The sequence below is a fragment of the Lacerta agilis genome, chromosome Z, assembly GCF_009819535.1.
Source record: "Lacerta agilis isolate rLacAgi1 chromosome Z, rLacAgi1.pri, whole genome shotgun sequence".
NCBI classification, from domain to species: Eukaryota; Metazoa; Chordata; class Lepidosauria; order Squamata; family Lacertidae; genus Lacerta; species Lacerta agilis.
In genome coordinates this window covers 37,070,003-37,086,531 of record NC_046331.1, presented here as the reverse complement: position 1 = coordinate 37,086,531, position 16,529 = coordinate 37,070,003, and the positions used below count along the sequence as shown (strand labels likewise).

General features: G+C 42.2%; 1 protein-coding gene across 2 annotated transcripts; it reads right to left on the bottom strand.

Moving 5' to 3' along the window:
* Positions 1-2,161: 2,161 nt before the first annotated feature.
* UPF3B (UPF3B regulator of nonsense mediated mRNA decay) lies at positions 2,162-15,549 on the bottom strand. 2 transcript variants are annotated; one of them, XM_033137513.1, is made up of 10 exons: positions 15,322-15,546; positions 13,322-13,428; positions 13,065-13,171; positions 11,701-11,799; positions 9,983-10,093; positions 7,412-7,455; positions 5,442-5,630; positions 4,667-4,827; positions 3,612-3,930; positions 2,162-3,163 (listed from the first exon to the last, which is right to left on the bottom strand). In XM_033137513.1, exons 1-10 carry the CDS (start codon positions 15,481-15,483, stop codon positions 3,020-3,022), a joined length of 1,443 nt encoding a protein of 480 aa, XP_032993404.1. In that variant the 5' UTR covers positions 15,484-15,546; the 3' UTR covers positions 2,162-3,019. The 2 variants fall into 2 exon arrangements, with proteins under 2 accessions (XP_032993404.1, XP_032993405.1); XM_033137514.1 differs by lacking the exon at positions 3,612-3,930 and having other exon boundaries at positions 15,322-15,549.
* Positions 15,550-16,529: the final 980 nt, after the last annotated feature.

Below are 16,529 nucleotides of genomic sequence, written 5' to 3'. Positions count from 1 at the left end.
AGCTGTTTGTTGCAGCAGCCCTGGCTACAAGCTCCCCAGGTGAATGGTGCCTCTGTGGCTTGCCAGGGGGTGCTAGTTGCCAGGAGATGAGGCAGCCTCAGGGTAAGCAAGCAAGTGGGTAAGAGAGCCCAGCCAGCTAGTCCTCCAGCCCTTGCTGTTGGGAATAGGCAGACAAGTGGGAGGCCAGGCAGGCAGGCACTGTGCTGGCCTTTCTTGTGATTGCTGTGTGCAAGGCCTGCCTGGGAGCTGAGTGCCTGGTGCTGAAGGGGAGTCTTTCCGCTATGTGGGCCTGGAAGCATCTTTGGCCAGTCTCCGTTGGGCCACTAAGGCTGGGAGCATTTTCTTCCTAGCCCCCTGTGGGGCAGTGTGAGGAGGAGGCACCTCTCACAAGGTACAGGCAGCTGAAATATATAACTGTTTAAAAGCAGAGGATGACTCCTACTATAGATTTGGGCTTGCAGCAGATAAAGCAGATAAAAGCCAGCCTGTTAATTGAATCCTCAAAAGGAGAGGTGGGGGGGGGGCACTGGGTAAAATGCTGCTGCTGCTTACTGCAGCCCAGCAAACTCAGGCATTTGAAAACAAAGCTTTTAAAGTGCTAAAATACTAACTTAACAAAAACCAAGATAGACTCTGGAGCTGCCTCTAACAGAGTGGTCCATGTTTGACGCGTTGTTGCTTTCACACTTAAAATATGTCTAAAATGCTAATTGCTCTACTTTTTGCAGTGTCGCAAGTGTAATAAACTCACACTAACTTTCGAGAAGTCAAAAAACATGGGTCTTCACAAAGTCACGGGAAGCGTATAAGCAGCCGATACGAGGAAATGCCATTGAGAAAGTTAAGTGGTTTAAATACCTGGGCATTTATATCCATTATAAGGCTGGCTGGGTAACCTGCAGAGAATTTGCTATTAATGCTGCAAAAAGTAGTGTGTCAGTGATCACTCATTTCCATTATTCCAAAGGGAACCAGTATGTTCCAGCAGCCCTGAGGGTGTTCAATGCCCTCAACTAATATTCAACACAACAACTGCAATGGTATCCCAGTTTGGATAAATACCTTCAACCAGGCTACTGAAAGACTTCAATCAGTTTTCCTCTGAAATCCACCCCCCCCCCCATGCTATCAAAGCATGGCTGCTAGCATTTAAGTTTTGTTTGTAGGCGCATTACAGATCTGAACCTAATAGTCTTCTTGTGGCCATGTTAGCTGAATAACAATCATCAGGACAGTTAAAGAGGATTGAGAACGAAATTAAACAGATAGGAATCCCATTAGACTCCTAATGTGCTGCTTATTGGAAAATTCTGCATTTGAGACAATTAAATGCAGATTGTTAAGACAAGGAATTTCGATAATTTGGTAGCCAAATCAGGAATAGCATCTGTGCAAGTTTGGAGATGTGCAATGTGAACAGCCAATGGCAACTTATCTCCACCACCAAACCAACCCCAATCAACACATACCACTCACAGAAACACTGTGCCTGAATCAGTCGTGCATGTTCTTTTGCATTGCCCCTTGTGTTTAGACAATTTGATCCAAGTTCCTTAATCAGTTGGCTGTTGGCAGGGAGTGGGAGTCAGATGAATGTAAGGTAGCCTTCCTAATGTTTACCCAGGGTGGGGATAAGATGGAGATAGGCAGGTTCCTGCAACATGCAATGAGGATTCGTGAATGTTATACAACAGTATTTTTATTGTTAGGTGCAGATTTTGCTGAGTGATGTGATTGTATTGAACCTTTCAGAATTTCGTCTATATGCCAATAAAGGTTTGAGATTGAATTAAAATTGGCAAGTAACCAGTCAAGTCCAAGTTGCAGGTAGTATCTTCATATGTGTATTGTAAATCACTTTGAGATGCCTCATAGGAAGCCATTCTTCATAAATGAAAAACTGACATGCAGCCTTTTAAAAATTAAAGTTGCTGGGTGGTCGGGCAGATGATTAATGGGATCATAACTGGTAGGATCAAGGGAGAATTTAACCCTCTACACCCTGCTGCAGCAGCCAGGTAGAAGATCTTTTTTCATTTATATATATATATATATTTATATTTTTTTATTGAAAGATTATTAAGTCCACCCTCATATGATCTTGGATATGATAAACTTCAAAGGCGCCAAATAATTACATAAAAAAATAGTAACAAGCAAATTTAAATGCTACTTCATAGAGTTTTATTAAGTATCAAATAGGGTACTGCCACAAAGAGGAGGTACGACTCTTAGCAAAACTTTCCTGGGTTGCCAGATGCTCTGCAGCTTCGGCAAAAACAATGCACAATTAAGACGGATCATTTTTCCTATAAGATACCAGGAAACAAAGGAAGGTCTGAATGCAGGGACTGTTGAGGACTATGCAACTACCTTCAATATACATCTATATCTGGACTCTAGAAGACATGTGTAAAAAAAAACCCCACATTTCCTATGGCGAAGTTCATTTCCCTTCAAGCTATACAAAAGAAAAATATTAGCATTCACGCCTTCTTCTGAAAATTCATTTTGCAGTCGGCTACAAGCAGCACACCAGACGACAAGATGTTTTCAGTACCAAGATTATGTTGGACCTTCCCACCCTATCTCCAGTTAATGAAACAGGTCAGAAGACCACACCCCACACAGCACAGTGATAAAAGACATTTAACACTTGAACAAACATGAGGCTCCAACATAGCTGTATATTAAGTGCAAATACTGGTTCTTGGGTTTTATGTGAAAGACAGCACTCATTCTGTGCAACCACTCGGCCTATTTTAGGGTGACAAGGCCTTTCTACTTTTCAGAGATGGAAGTTTTCTCACCCTTGTGGTTTTGCTGCCACTACCCCCCACAACTGAAAATGTATTGAGAACGCCTAAGCCCGAGTCCCAAATCTGCAACGAGGACCTGAAACCAGATACATCCAAAAGTACTGTTCCCCCTTTATTCCCTCCTCTTTTCTACAAGGCACTTTTGGACTACACAGTTAATGCTCTTTGGCTGCTAGGTCATTGAGGAAGCACAACACTTGTCACTCTTCTTTTGTGTTACTGGTCTCGCACTCCTGCTTCTTATCCATTCCTTGATCGGGTGACTTTGCAGAGCTTTCATCATAGCCTGACAAACGACTTCGATTCCGAGCTCCTGGTTGGTAGAGCTGCATGGCCGGGCGATCCTTAAATCAAGAATACATAAAGCTGTGATGCATAATAGTGAAAGTGTGCCAGACCTGGAACTGAGATATAGGTCCAACCCCCCCCCCCCACCGCCACCCCCGCCTTGAAGTTCACTGGATGACCTTCAGCCAGCCCCTTCCAGGGTTTTTGGTTAAGGGGAATATATGGGATAGCTTCACAGGTGCTACTCCTGAACTTACAAAAAAAGAAAAGAAAAGAAAAGAAGATAAATGTCACTTGCTAGATAAGCAAGCCAATAATTCCTACAATTCTGTAATTGCAATCCTATGCATTCCCAGTTGGAAATAAGTTGTACTACAAATAAACCTTATTTTGTAATGTCCTTAGATGGAGTCATATTTTTTAACGTTCTGTGTCTATAATAAAGAGCTGCATCCACCCACAGCCTAACAAGGAACAATGATTTATTACAGAATCAATCAGCACCTTGTTTCTAATGCGATCCCTCTTAGCCATATCTTCTTTTTTGTCCTCTTTGGTTACTTTCTCGGATTTCTCTGCATTGCCCATGTACTCTGCAAATTCAGCTCTCTTCCCTTTCTCTCGCAATGAGTCTCTTTCCCTTTTCACATCTTCCTCCTTTCTTCTAAAAACCTTCTCTTTCTCGAAGCGCTCTTTCTGCCTCCTCCTCTCTTCTTCTTGACGTCGGAGTTTGTCTCTTTCTCTTTGCATTCTCTCATACTCTCTGTCTCGGTCATATTCTCTCTCTCTTTCTCTATAGTCTTTTCCACAGTCATCTTCCAATCTGTATGAAAAGAGACTTGGGAGATTCAATCCAGCGAGAAGACAGTAATGTGAAGGCCTGTCACCACTATATTGCCATGCAGACACTAAAATGACACCCTGAAAAGTGAGCACCCTGGCAACTTAATACAAGATTTAGATAGGAATAACAACAACAACAACAACAACAACAACAACAACAACAACAACAACAACAACAACAACAACAACAATTTATTTGTACCCCGCCCATCTGGCTGAGTTTCCCTGGGAAACTCCCCAGCCACTCGAGTGTAGAAAGAGTTCTAACCAAGTATCAACTAATGTACATTTCTTGAAAGCCACAGCCAAAGGCAACACAAGGTTATTTACTAAAAGGTCTCAGAAACTAGGAATTCTCAAGGCTGTTTCTCACGCTTCATGCAGCAGCAAAGCCAGCTTTGCAGCTGAACTTAAATTCAACAGCAGTCAATCCTAGTTCTCTGTCATTTGTAACACTTCCACCTTTCACAGTTTACACTTTGAGAAGCGTACTTAAAAATAATTAAATTCTATTATGTGAAGGGACCCTAACTGAGCTGCATAACTGACCACCTGCTTTTCAGCCATTTGGAACTGCGAGAAAGACTGGAAAGACCAAAAAGAGGTCCCTCCACAGTTCTAATCTGGAACACTAGTCAACTATATAATTTAAAAGCAGCCTAATTAATAATCATATTCTGAGAAATAAGGATATGTACTGAAATGAAAGCACTAACTTTTTGGACTTCTCCTCCTTAGCCTCCCCATCGGAGCGCCTGGCTGGCATACTGCTGGTTGCACTTGCTGCCTTTTCCTCCCTCAGACTCTCTTTCTCCGGTTTCTTGGCCTTTTCCTTTTTTTCAAAGTCTCTTTCATCTTTTTCTGGCTTCTTAAGTAGCTAGGAAGAGAACAAATTTAGTTTTCCTTACTAAGTTAATTCTGCTGCTAACTGTGCTAGGATGCTGGTCTGCACTGAAAGGCAAGGGGGTGCCTGGTGCATAATACAAGAGTAAATATATCAGCATTACGTAACTAGCTATTTCCGTGATTCACTGTTTCTTATCACTTACCAGAACTTTGCTTTAAAAAAAAAAAGTATTCCCCAATGCAATCCAATACTTCTGAGCACACATCCCACTGAGTCCCATGGTATTTACTCTCAGGCTTAATGGTACAGGATTATGGCCTTATTCTACGTTCTGCTTTTTATTCTCAAGAGATTGCTACGGCTAGCTTCTAGTGCAATAAATAAGAAATTGTCACCACTGTTTGCTTCTACAGTGCCTTCAATACACATGCTGTGCAGAACTGAGTACTATTCTATAATACTTTAATCTAAGTCAGTATAACTTAGTCCCAAGCATGCATAGGATTGCAACCTCAAATAACTGTGTGCATGCAAAAAAAGAGCACACTTTATACAAAGCCAAAGGCAAAATTGCTCTCGTATTTCACGAGTGTGCATACAAAAGCAACATATGGCCAATGCACCCTACAGGAATGAAGGCATACCTTAATCTTTGGTTCATCCTTTGATCTGTCCCTTTCTTTTTCTGGGCATCGCTCCACTTTCTTTGTTTTTTCGGCTTCTTTCCTTTTTCTTCTTTCTTCCTCTTTCCATTTTCTTCTTTCTTCTTCTCGTTGTCTTTTCCTCTCTAGTTCTCTCCTCCTCCTTTCCTCTCGTTTTTCTTCTCTAAGCCGCTGTAAGGGGTGGGGGGAGAGATGTAGTGAGACTATAGCCAAGTCTTTATGTTGTGACAGGAGAGCTTTTGCATCATAAACTGCTCCAAAAGCTCCAAATTGGGTGAATGGGTGGTAAATCATAGAATTGTAGAGTTGGAGGGTATCCTGAGGATCATCTAGTCCAACCCCCTGCAATGCAGGAATATGCAGCTGTCCCATACAAAGGTTGAACCTGCAACTTTGGCATTATCAGCACCATGCTCTAACCAACTGAGCTATCCAATTGGCTAATGGCATATAGCACTAGGAACAGTTCTGCATATGGATTAAGAAGTTATAAGCTCACAAATATAATTAAGATTTATTTGAGCACTGTAATAACAATCATTACCTTTACCCGACAACACAGCCTATCGCTCTCCTACCTATTAACCATGGATCTAAGGATGTCAAATAAAAATTTTAACAGAGGGTTTTAGATATAGATCTCCAGGAGCTTCAAGGGTTCTCTGTTCCCCATAGTCACTGGGGTTACTATGAACCTTTGTAAAGATGGAATCCCATACTTGGGTTGGTAAACAATCCTTAAACCTAGGAAGTATTTCTCTCTGGCAAGGTTTAATGTTCTTTCCTCCAATTTATCAGATGGCAATAAAACTGCTAGCACATTTGCAAAGCTAAGCAGGGTCTAGTATGGTTCCAAAATGGTTGGGGGACCAAGTGTCGAGATTCTTGCATTGCAGCGGGTTGGCCTAGTTAACCCTTGGTGTCTCTTCCAACTCTACAATTCTATATTAAAATGCTGAAGAACAACAAATGCTGCCCCTGTAACAATGCTGAGTGGAGTCTGTCTTGCATATCTTTTTCTATTGTAGTTTTTATCAAGGGGCTAGGAAAGACCCAGTATATCCTATTACACAGTCGTGCCACCCCCACCCCCTTTGCCCCTCTGCGTCTCTAAAGATCACTTTGCTTCACAGTTACAATTGTTCCAGTGTAACCAATTGTTATAAAACAATTGGTAAAGTTTTGAATATTTTTATTAGACACCTTATAAGATTACCTAATGTACATATATTATATCTACTGTATATTTTGGCAAGTGGTTTCTCTGCCACTTCCTGTTCTTCCTAAGTTTCACCACTTCTCAAGATATTGTCACCAAACATGGCCTGAGGGTTCTGGAGCTGGCAGTCATCATCAATGCTTGGATGCTGGCTGCCATTTTGATTCAAGATGGCAGACCAAATCATGACCTTGGTGTTAACTTGCCCCCATTTTTGGCATGATGTGTCCAAATTTACAAATCTCACTATCTTTTTTAAAAAAAGAGAGAACACAGCATGTTTTGGTTTCTACAAATTCCCATGCCATGCACTCCCCACTACACACATATATTCATTCTAGAATTTTAATTCTGTGTTTTCCAGTTGTATTAATATTTTCATGAATGCTATCAAGTCTAATTGTCAATTGCTATTTTTAATGGTCTGCTGACTGCTATTTAACAAAATTAATTTGAGCAATTACCTTTACCCCAAAACATATATTCTGAAATTACGCAAAATTCAGAGTTGCTGCATTACGACACCTGTGGGAATAATGATTTTAAAACATTCATTTCACCCTGGTAGCCTCTTCCAAAGAAAGCTGGAAATGCCAAAGTACACATAACAAGATCCAATAACAAACTTTTCAATCTCATTCACTACTGCCATGAGATCAAGTGTTATTGGACAGCATTCACATATTCAAAAATGCCAACATAATTAAGCAGGCTGCTCTGAAACAATTGTTACCTGTTTATTCTTCAAGAAGTTCAACAGAGGAGTTGTTTTTTTTGCTAAAGAATGTAAAAGAAAATGCTTTTGTATTTATTTTAACACATTTTATTTGTGGAAATAATGCAAGAAGAATATTCATATGAAAATTTTAAGTTACAAAACAAAACTGAAATTATGTATAACCAAAACTCATCAAAGTGTAGTACAAATACATATAGTTATGCTGAGACAATTCTTTTCTGGTGTTTCCGTATGTGGAAATAAAAATGCTGCCCATCTTCATGTATCTAACTAAATTAAGATCTTCTCTCACTACTGTCAAAGGCATAGCTCTGTCCAACTGCAATCTGATGCAATTGCTTGGGTAGTAAATCCCAATGAATTTAGCAAATCTAATCCAAGTAAAACATGCACAAGAATTTGATGTGGGTTTGAAAAGGCTCCTCTGCCGGGGAGTCAATTTTTGTGCTCCAAAAACCTGCATTCCTTAATTGAATAAAACTTACTATTAATATGTTGAGCTTTGTTCAATTGCACCCCATTATGGTATCTTGTTACAGGCTATTCCAGCTTTTTGTTTTATCAGTTTTCTGATAATGGCTATTTATGAGGGTGAGCTGTAGCATGTCTCACCCTTCCTTTCTCAACCTTCACTGAAGAGGAGTTTGGAAGCTTTCACTTACGTGTTGAATATGGTGACAAGTTGCAATTCATCAATAGTGATTAGCCTTAACCAAGATTAATTGAAACAAGCAAACTTCAAACTCTAGTTCATGAGGCTGGCCTGTGATTTAACAATCACAGTTAAAATTAACCAGAGTTTAGGGCTTTTGTGTAATGCTAAACTGCTAATGCTAATTACCCTCAGTTCTATTTCTCCTTTACATCTGCAGGTGTGGCAGTGAATAGGCTGGATGCATGTCTTGCCTCAGTAGTGGAATACATGAAAGCCAATAAACTGAAGCTCGTTTCAGATACATCTGAGACACTGATAGTAGGTAGCTGACTAGACTGGATGAATGGGAGGGGTGGCTTGCTTTTGATGGGGTTACACCCCCTCTGAAAGAGCAGGTACGTAGCTTAGGGATACTTCTGGATTCAGTGCTGTTGCTTCAGGCTCAGGTGACCTCTGTGATACTGAGTGCCTTTCATCAGCCTCAGCTGGTGGCTCAATCTGGACATGGATAGCCTGTTGTCTGCACTCTGGTAACTGGTTTCTAGCTTAGATTACTGCAATGCATTATATGTGGGGCTGCCTTTGAAGATGGTTCAGAAACTTCAGCTGGTGCAGAATCTGGCAGCAAGGTTCCTCGCCATGTCTACCTTGTCTGAGCATATAGCACCAATTCTGGCCTGACTGTACTGGCTACCAATTAGCTTCCAGGCCCAGTTCAAAGAGCTGGTTTTGACATATAAAGTCTTATGCAGCTCAGGACCTCAAGAACCCCCTCTCCCAATATGAACAGAGATGGACCCAGCAATTGTTATCTGAAGCCCTTCTGTGTGTGTCCCTCCATGAGATTCAGAAGGTGGCAACACGAAAGTGGGCATTTTCTGTGGTGGTTCCGTTTTTGGAATGCTCTCCCGAGTGAGGCTGGCCTGGCAGCTTTGTTACATATCTTTAGGGGCCAGGCAAAACATTAAACTTCAACCAACTGGCTGTTAACAATCTATGGCCTTTTAAAGCGGGAAATGTGTGTGTGTTTAATGCCCCCTTGGTTTTAATGGATAGTATTTTTTTTTTGTAAAGACACCTTCAGTTGCCTGAAGCAAGAGAATACATCTAATATACTTAAAAACTGCAGATTATTATTTAAATTTAATTTTCAGAAAGTTTTTTTTTTAAAAAAAAAAATCATAACGGCATGGTAAATGGCATGACACATGCTTCATATGCTCTTAAGAACAGCATGGTATAGTGAACCTTCCCCCAATTCATATTTGTATCTCTTCCAAGCAAAATTTGAAAGGACACATCATCAACATGCACAGCCTAGATAAATTACCGCCTGCTGATATCAGCTGGTGAATGCACATCATTGTGCTACTTTAGTCTCTACGTTAAGAGGAAACTGGATGATACTCTGTCCCAGCTGTTTCCTCTTAACTGCCTTTCCACCTGCCATGGCACATAACTAGAGATTCATTTATCTCAATTCTCCACATTAAACAGATGAGGTTCAAGCTAAAGCAGAATCACAGCAAGGAATGAGGAACTTGCAAGTACAGTTTCACATAAGAGCCTGCTGGATCGTATACATCCTCAAAGAAATTAGATCATATTATTATTTCTTATTAATATTTCAAAAATAGTAATTGATTTTTTTTTAAGGTAAAACAGTAAAGAATGAAAAAATCACAACCACACTTTAAAGCATACGGAAGTTAAAATACTAAAACAGATTAAAACTACCTCAACTTTCTAATCCTCTAGATAGGCTTGTCTAAACAACAGTATTTTTAGCAGGTGCTGAAAAGGGTACAGTGAAAGTGCCTGCTTGGTCTCAATAGGCAGGGAGTTACAAAGATTAGGCGCTTCCACACTATGTTCTGTAACTATATGCTGTGTAACAATACTTTTTATACCTATTAATTCTTTGTTTCGTGCCTCTATTTCCTCCAGCAATGTCTCAGGGGTGGATGTTAACTTTTCATCATCAGCACTGTAGTTTTCCAAAAACTTCTTATATTCTGGATCTGATGAGGAACCAAAGAGTAAGTACCATAAATATATGCACTTAAAAATGATACATAACATGTAAAGCTAATAGAAACAAGATCTCCAGCTGTCATGTTAGATATAAGCTCTACTTTTGAATAAAATATGTTGTTTCTATTGTTTCTATCTACCAGTACCCGTAAAATGCAACAACCTTAGGATGCAGTTCTATACATGCTTAACTGGGAGCCAACCCTATTAAATTCAATAGACTTTACTTCCAGGTAGACATAAAGAGGTTTGTGCTGTCAAAAGGTTCTTCACACATCAGCAAATGTGCATCAACCAAACATTAAATTCCCCCAAATAACAAGACAGAATAATCACTGTGAATGCAAAGTGTGGTAATACCCTTAAGAATGGTTAATGGCAATACTGTGTAACATTTTATTAGATCACTTTTATCGTTTGAATCGGCTTGCATATTCCGGACTGACATGACCATGTACGAAATCCTCAAATGAGCTCTAGCGACTTGCCAGTACTTATGGCTGTAATGCTATTGACACTAGCTGTCCTACTGAGCACAGCAACATACTTTGGTTTGCACCATAAGCGCAATCAATATTGCTTGAAAACCTTATTCTAGCATGGCAATTCTATGCCTGTTCAATTGACAATAAGACCAACAGTGTAAGGTAAGCATGCACTGCATGACAACCTTAGTCACTTAATTCTTATCCTGAAACCATTTTCAAATCAAAGTTCATTGTAAGTAAACGATCAGCTTACACACAGCTTACAGAGTTAACCAGAAGAGCACACATACTTCAAATCAGATAATTTGCTATTGTCTCAGGGCGACTGTATATTATGTTGTCAATTTTCAATTGGTTTTAATGACAGGTGCAATAAATTTTGCTCCTCGCACCAACCACGGCAATATAATGCCTGCTAATAGAAGAATGACCCAGCCCCCTTCAAAGATCTGCTCACTTAAGGTACAAGAAGTGGACAAGCAGCTGCAATTTCCTACGTCATCGGACCTATACAGACATTGACATCCTGCTGCAAAAATTTCTGCCATGAGACCATCAACAGACAGAGTAGACTGTAAGGAATTAAACCTAGCAAGTGAAAAGAATTAGCTCCGTCAAGTTTAGTAAATGCTCTAGGCATGAGAAAGCTGAAAAATTAGGGCATGTGGGGACAAGCAGAGCAATACCATGGTATGCTGGTGGCCTGTATCTAAGAAGCAGTTACAGGTAGGTAGCCGTGTTGGTTTGCCATAGTCAAAACAAAATAAAATAAAAAATTCCTTCCAGTAGCACCTTAGAGACCAACTAAGTTTGTTCTTGGTATGAGCTTTCGTGTGCATGCACACTTCTTCAGATACACTGAAACAGAAGTCATCAGACCCTTAAATATAGTGAGGGAGTGGGGAAGGGTATTACTCAGAAGGGTGGTGGGAATTGTCTCAAACACATTATGAATTGATTTTATGCATGTAGTATTGTTTAAAACTGTTAGTATGTGCGATTGCTCTTTGTATGTTTTTATTTTATTGTATTGGCTCATGGAAGTGAATGAAACCCTACACTGGAAGTATTTTCATTGAATGACAGCAGCAACTGCTACTACTCACCATCTTCAATGGTCCCAGCTTTGGCATCCTTTTTCTTACTCTTCTTTTTGGCAGCTTTTTGAAACGGCGCAAATTCCACTACGGCAGGATATTCTAGACCTGTTCATATGTAAATATATTAAAGACAATGACAAAAATGTTAAGAATTGAAAAAGCTTTTCTTTGGGGGGGGGGACTATGTCTCAAAACCAAGAAACCCCACAATTAAGGCAATGTTTTGAGACACCAGTTTCACAAAACTCATTTACTGCCTTACATGAGCTATCTGTCCAGGCCTCCTGCCAACAGCAGCCAACTGGAAAAAAATACCTCCATTGCTACCCAAAGTATTGCTACCCAAACCAATAATATGGTTTATATCCTGTTCACCTGGGAAAACAAGTGAACTGGCCCTGAAACTACAAAATAGTTTTGATACATTTTATGAACTGGCAAATTGCATCATATTTTTTTTAATTTTTTAAAAAATCATGATAGGAAAGCTGCTTGTTTGGTCATTCAGAAGCAAACACTTACATGAGACTATTCTATCAGAAACAGTAGAGGGGGGAAATTGGCAGTATGAAGAAGGGTAAGCAATCAAAATAATATAATTCTATTATTCTAGAGTGCCATTTCAGCTACTGTTCCTCAAGTAGAGAATGCTAAAGCAGCATCCCATACCACACAGAGCTAATGAACTCTATTTTGCGTGTCAGTACAATTAAAGTTATTATTACCATAAAATTATGTGTGCATTACAAATCCATAAAAACGATTTGGTTTGCTCTGGATCCACTATACAAATGTGGCACTAGCTTCTTCACCACACCCAAAGCCATCTGTTTATGCAGTGCAAAGCACCAGCTACCCCTAATTAGCAATTAAGGTAGATCCTCAGTACAGCGTAAGATAGGATTTAGACAAGGGACAGGTTACTGTGAGCCTCCCCAGATGTTGTTGGACTCTTAACTCCCATAAACTGAAGCAAAGATGGCCAATTATCAGGGGTCTGGGAGTTGTTGTTTAACAACATCTGGAATGCCACAGGTTCCCCATTATTGATGCACACTACAATCCTAAGTGAACTTATTCAGAAGCATGTCCAACTGCTGCTTGTGCAATTTACTTTCAAGAAAGTGTGCTTAGGAATGGGCTGTTAAAACAGCAGTCCAAGAAAGATTATTCTGAGATGAACTGCACTAAAATCAAAGGTACCTGCTACCTCATTATAATGCACTGAATTGGGCTATAAGATGTCTTTTGAAATCTTGAGTCAAGTATGCATGGGTTTTCCAGAATTACAGTTTAATTACTGTATAAATGTATGCCAACATGTTTTAAAGCAGATATGATATACAGAACCAAGTTTTAGGCTTACTTGCCTTTGTGATCAACAAAAACATAACCATCAAAGCGATCCCTGAACAGAACAATGTCTTCTTGGTTTTTAAAGTTGATGTATGCTCTGGAAAACATGTGAGGGTACAAACTGCAGAAGGACAGAAAATGGCAATGTATAAGGAAACGTCGCTGAGTGATGATTGTAAATATACACAACACAGACGGATGTAAAACAGAAAGACATTTATGACATGACATTGTTACATGAAGCACAGCCAAATGCTTATAGTTCCTTTACCTGGAGTCATTAGCAAAGAATTCAAAATAGTCATGTTCAGGCAAAGGTTGGAGATGTTCTTCAAGCTGTTCCTTGGTCAAGCTGGGCGGCAGGCGTCGAATCACTACCTTAAAGAAAAAGTTGCATTTGTTTACAAAAACTAGGTGTATTATACAATATTTTTCTTTTAAAAAAGCAAGGTTTCTTCATACAGTGTTACCTTGATTGTTGAGCGACTTAGTTGCCAAACAAATTGGCTCCTGAACACTGCAAACCTGGAAGAGAGTGTTCCAGTTTGTGAACGTTCTTTGGAAGCCAAATGTCCGGCACAGCTTCTGATTGAGTGCAGGAATTTCCTGCGGCCAACTGGAAGCCATGCCTTGGTTTTCAAACCGTTCTGGGAGTTGAACGGATTCCTGGACCGGATTAAGTTTGACAACCAATGTATTTCAAAACAAAGGAAAACAACTTAGATATGGTCACATTTCTACCAAAGATTTCATAATAAACCAGCTTCTCTGCAGCCCATACTCTTCTGGCATGTAAATCTGTGTAAATGAATTCCTTCAGGCAAAGTAAAGAAAAAATGCTGACCTGCCCTACAACAGCCTGATGTTTTTCCATTGCTATAGTTTTTTGGATCCACATTCGTATATATATCAACACACACACACACACACACACGGAAAGATCCACTACACTACATGCTTTGTACACAAAAGGTTCCATATTTAATCCCTGGCATCCCTAGGTAGGTATGGAAAATAATCTTATCTGACATACTGGTGGAGCCACTTGCCAGTCAGCGCAGAGAGAAGACTGAACTAGATAGGCCAATAATGGTAATCAGTACAAGGCAGCTTCCTACGTAATCTTTCAACCAGTCTGTTGCATCGTGTTCATTACAACTGAAAGACATTTTTGCACACCAATTATTTACTGAATAGTAATGCATTGCAAGTAATAATGCTCTTTGGTGACCAGAATGTGAGTGTTTCCGAATGAGAGAGTTTGATCAAAACAGAGATTTAAAAATGGTGCAATTTGAGGCCAGTTTATACAATGACCAGAAATGAAAATAAAACCCCTGTTCTGGACTACTTCTGGTATAGGCCAGCTAAACCAGGTGAAGGCAAAACCTTGGTGAGTTTGGGACTTCCCCTGCTTAGGAAGACAGGCTCCAGCAGATTTGGCGGATGAGACCAATAGTAGATCCAATGGTGAAGAAGGCAGTTTCTGCACATGCTGTAGAAGGAAGTGAGGGGCAGGTGGGGCTCATCAACTTGGTAAGGGAGCAGGAAAACTACGATCATAAACTTCCTCTGCCTTGTGGGAGATCTTCGGAAGAAGAAAAGGCTAAAACCCTACACAAATACGGAGTGGGGTTGTACGCCTCCTTCTGCAGCCAAGCCGGTGACAAACGTCTTGCTCTGCTTTCCTTTGGGCCAGCGAGTCAGCGGTGAAGCCCAGGACTTCTAATGCACAACAACACTGCCCAGGCTTGCAGTGACCCAGGGAATTCACTTGGGTGCTGCCAAATGCCAGCACGTCCCAAGGCGCTCCATCGTCTCTCGAGGTACAGACAGATACCCACACAGACATTTCAGGCTGCAAGTGGTAGTGGTGGCCGTCAGCAGAGTTTGTACGATGGTAGGGGAATAACGCAAGCACGCGCACCCCCCCTTTTTTTTTAAACCTTGCGACTTAAAAGTGTTCCCGCACCTCCTCTCCGCCCCCCCCCCACCCCAACTTCGGATTAAGGAGAAAAAGCCATCGCGTCAGGGAAGGCGAAGAGCCTAGTTCTCCATGCACGGCGGGGGGGACGGGGACCGAACGGGAATATTTTAGCGTTTGAACTCTCGCCCCACGAGCAAGAGGGAGGCTAACGTCACGGGGCGACGATGCGCAGCAAGGCGCTTTCGGCCCCCGCCGAGTCCAGCGCAGCCCAAGGGAAAAAAGGCGCCCCACCTGCCGGGGGACCCCGACGGGCCCCTAGCGGGGAGTTTCTCTGCTGAGCGCACCTTGCTCAAGATCTCTTTCTTGTCCTTCGGCCGATCCAGCCTGTCCGGTTCGCCTCCCGCCTTGGCGTCCGCCGCCGCCGCCGCCGCTCCCACCCCGCCGGTCGGGGTGACGGGAGCCCCTCGCTTCTCCTTCGGCCGCGCGTTCTCCTTGTCTTCCTTCATCGCGAACGCGGAGAGCCGCACAAGGCCTTCGCCCGCCAACGCCCCCGCCCGCGCCGCCGATATCTCCCTCCGCCCGCGCCTCGCCGGATCCGCGTGCCCATTGGCCGCCGCTGCTCTCGCAGGAACGGGAGGGGGAGAGCACGACGCCGCCACTGCCGCCGGCAGTAGCAGCATAGTAAACAGCGGCGCCACAGCGCCCCCGCGGCCGGCGAGAGGAGGTCCCGGCGCTCAGACCCAGTGGAGAGGCGCTTTCCCGCGACTACATCTCCCAGCATGCTCCCAGGTTGCCCAGCTTAGTGGGGCGCTTCAATTCGCTGGAGGCTTAGGGACTACATCTCCCAGCATGCACCGCGGACAGGTTTCCTCCTCTTAGTGGGGCGTTTCAATTCGTCGGATGCTTCGGGACTACGTCTCCCAACATGCACCGCCCTAAGGAGAGGTAGTCTGATTTTAGTAGGGCGCTTCAATTGGCTGGATGCTTCGGGAATACATCTCCCAGCATGCACCTCCCGGAGGAGACGTTGCCTCATCTCAGTGAGGCTCTTCAATTCGCGGGATGCTTCGGGACTACATCTCCCAGCATGCTCAACCCCGCGGAGACGTTGCTTAATTTTAGTGGGGCGTTTCAATTCGCTGGATGCTTCGAGAATACGTCTCCCAGCATGCACCGCCCAGCGGAGAGGTTACCTAATTTTAGTGGGGCGTTTCAATTCGCTGGATGCTTCGAGACTACATCTCCCAGCATGCTCCGCCCACCCCCCGAAAAGTTTCTCGCATCTTTTAAGAGGTTCAATTCCCAGCATGCACTGCGGCCGGTCAGGCACCTAACAGTTCGAGTATATATCGTGGCTTTTATATATAGTATATAGTATACTGTAAGATATAGTATAATCTATATAGTGTAAGAGCGGAGAGCGATATCCACTGAGCCTTTAAACAGAAACCAAACAAATAGCCTCAGAGCGTTCAGCGGGACTTGTCGCCATAGCAACATCACCCCTTAACCCTGTCGTGGCCGTGCTAGGGGGCGGGGGGCGCATGCGCAG

Bases quoted from the DNA above. Each gene is read 5' to 3' on its own strand.
- UPF3B (XM_033137513.1), bottom strand. From the start codon at position 15,483: ATGAAGGAAGACAAGGAGAACGCGCGGCCGAAGGAGAAGCGAGGGGCT. The intron at 11,800-13,064 runs GCAAGTAAGCCT...ACATATGAACAG, and splicing joins TGTTTTTGTTGATCACAAAG to GTCTAGAATATCCTGCCGTA. The intron at 7,456-9,982 runs GTATAAAAAGTA...TACATTCTTTAG, and splicing joins ACGAAACAAAGAATTAATAG to CAAAAAAAACAACTCCTCTG.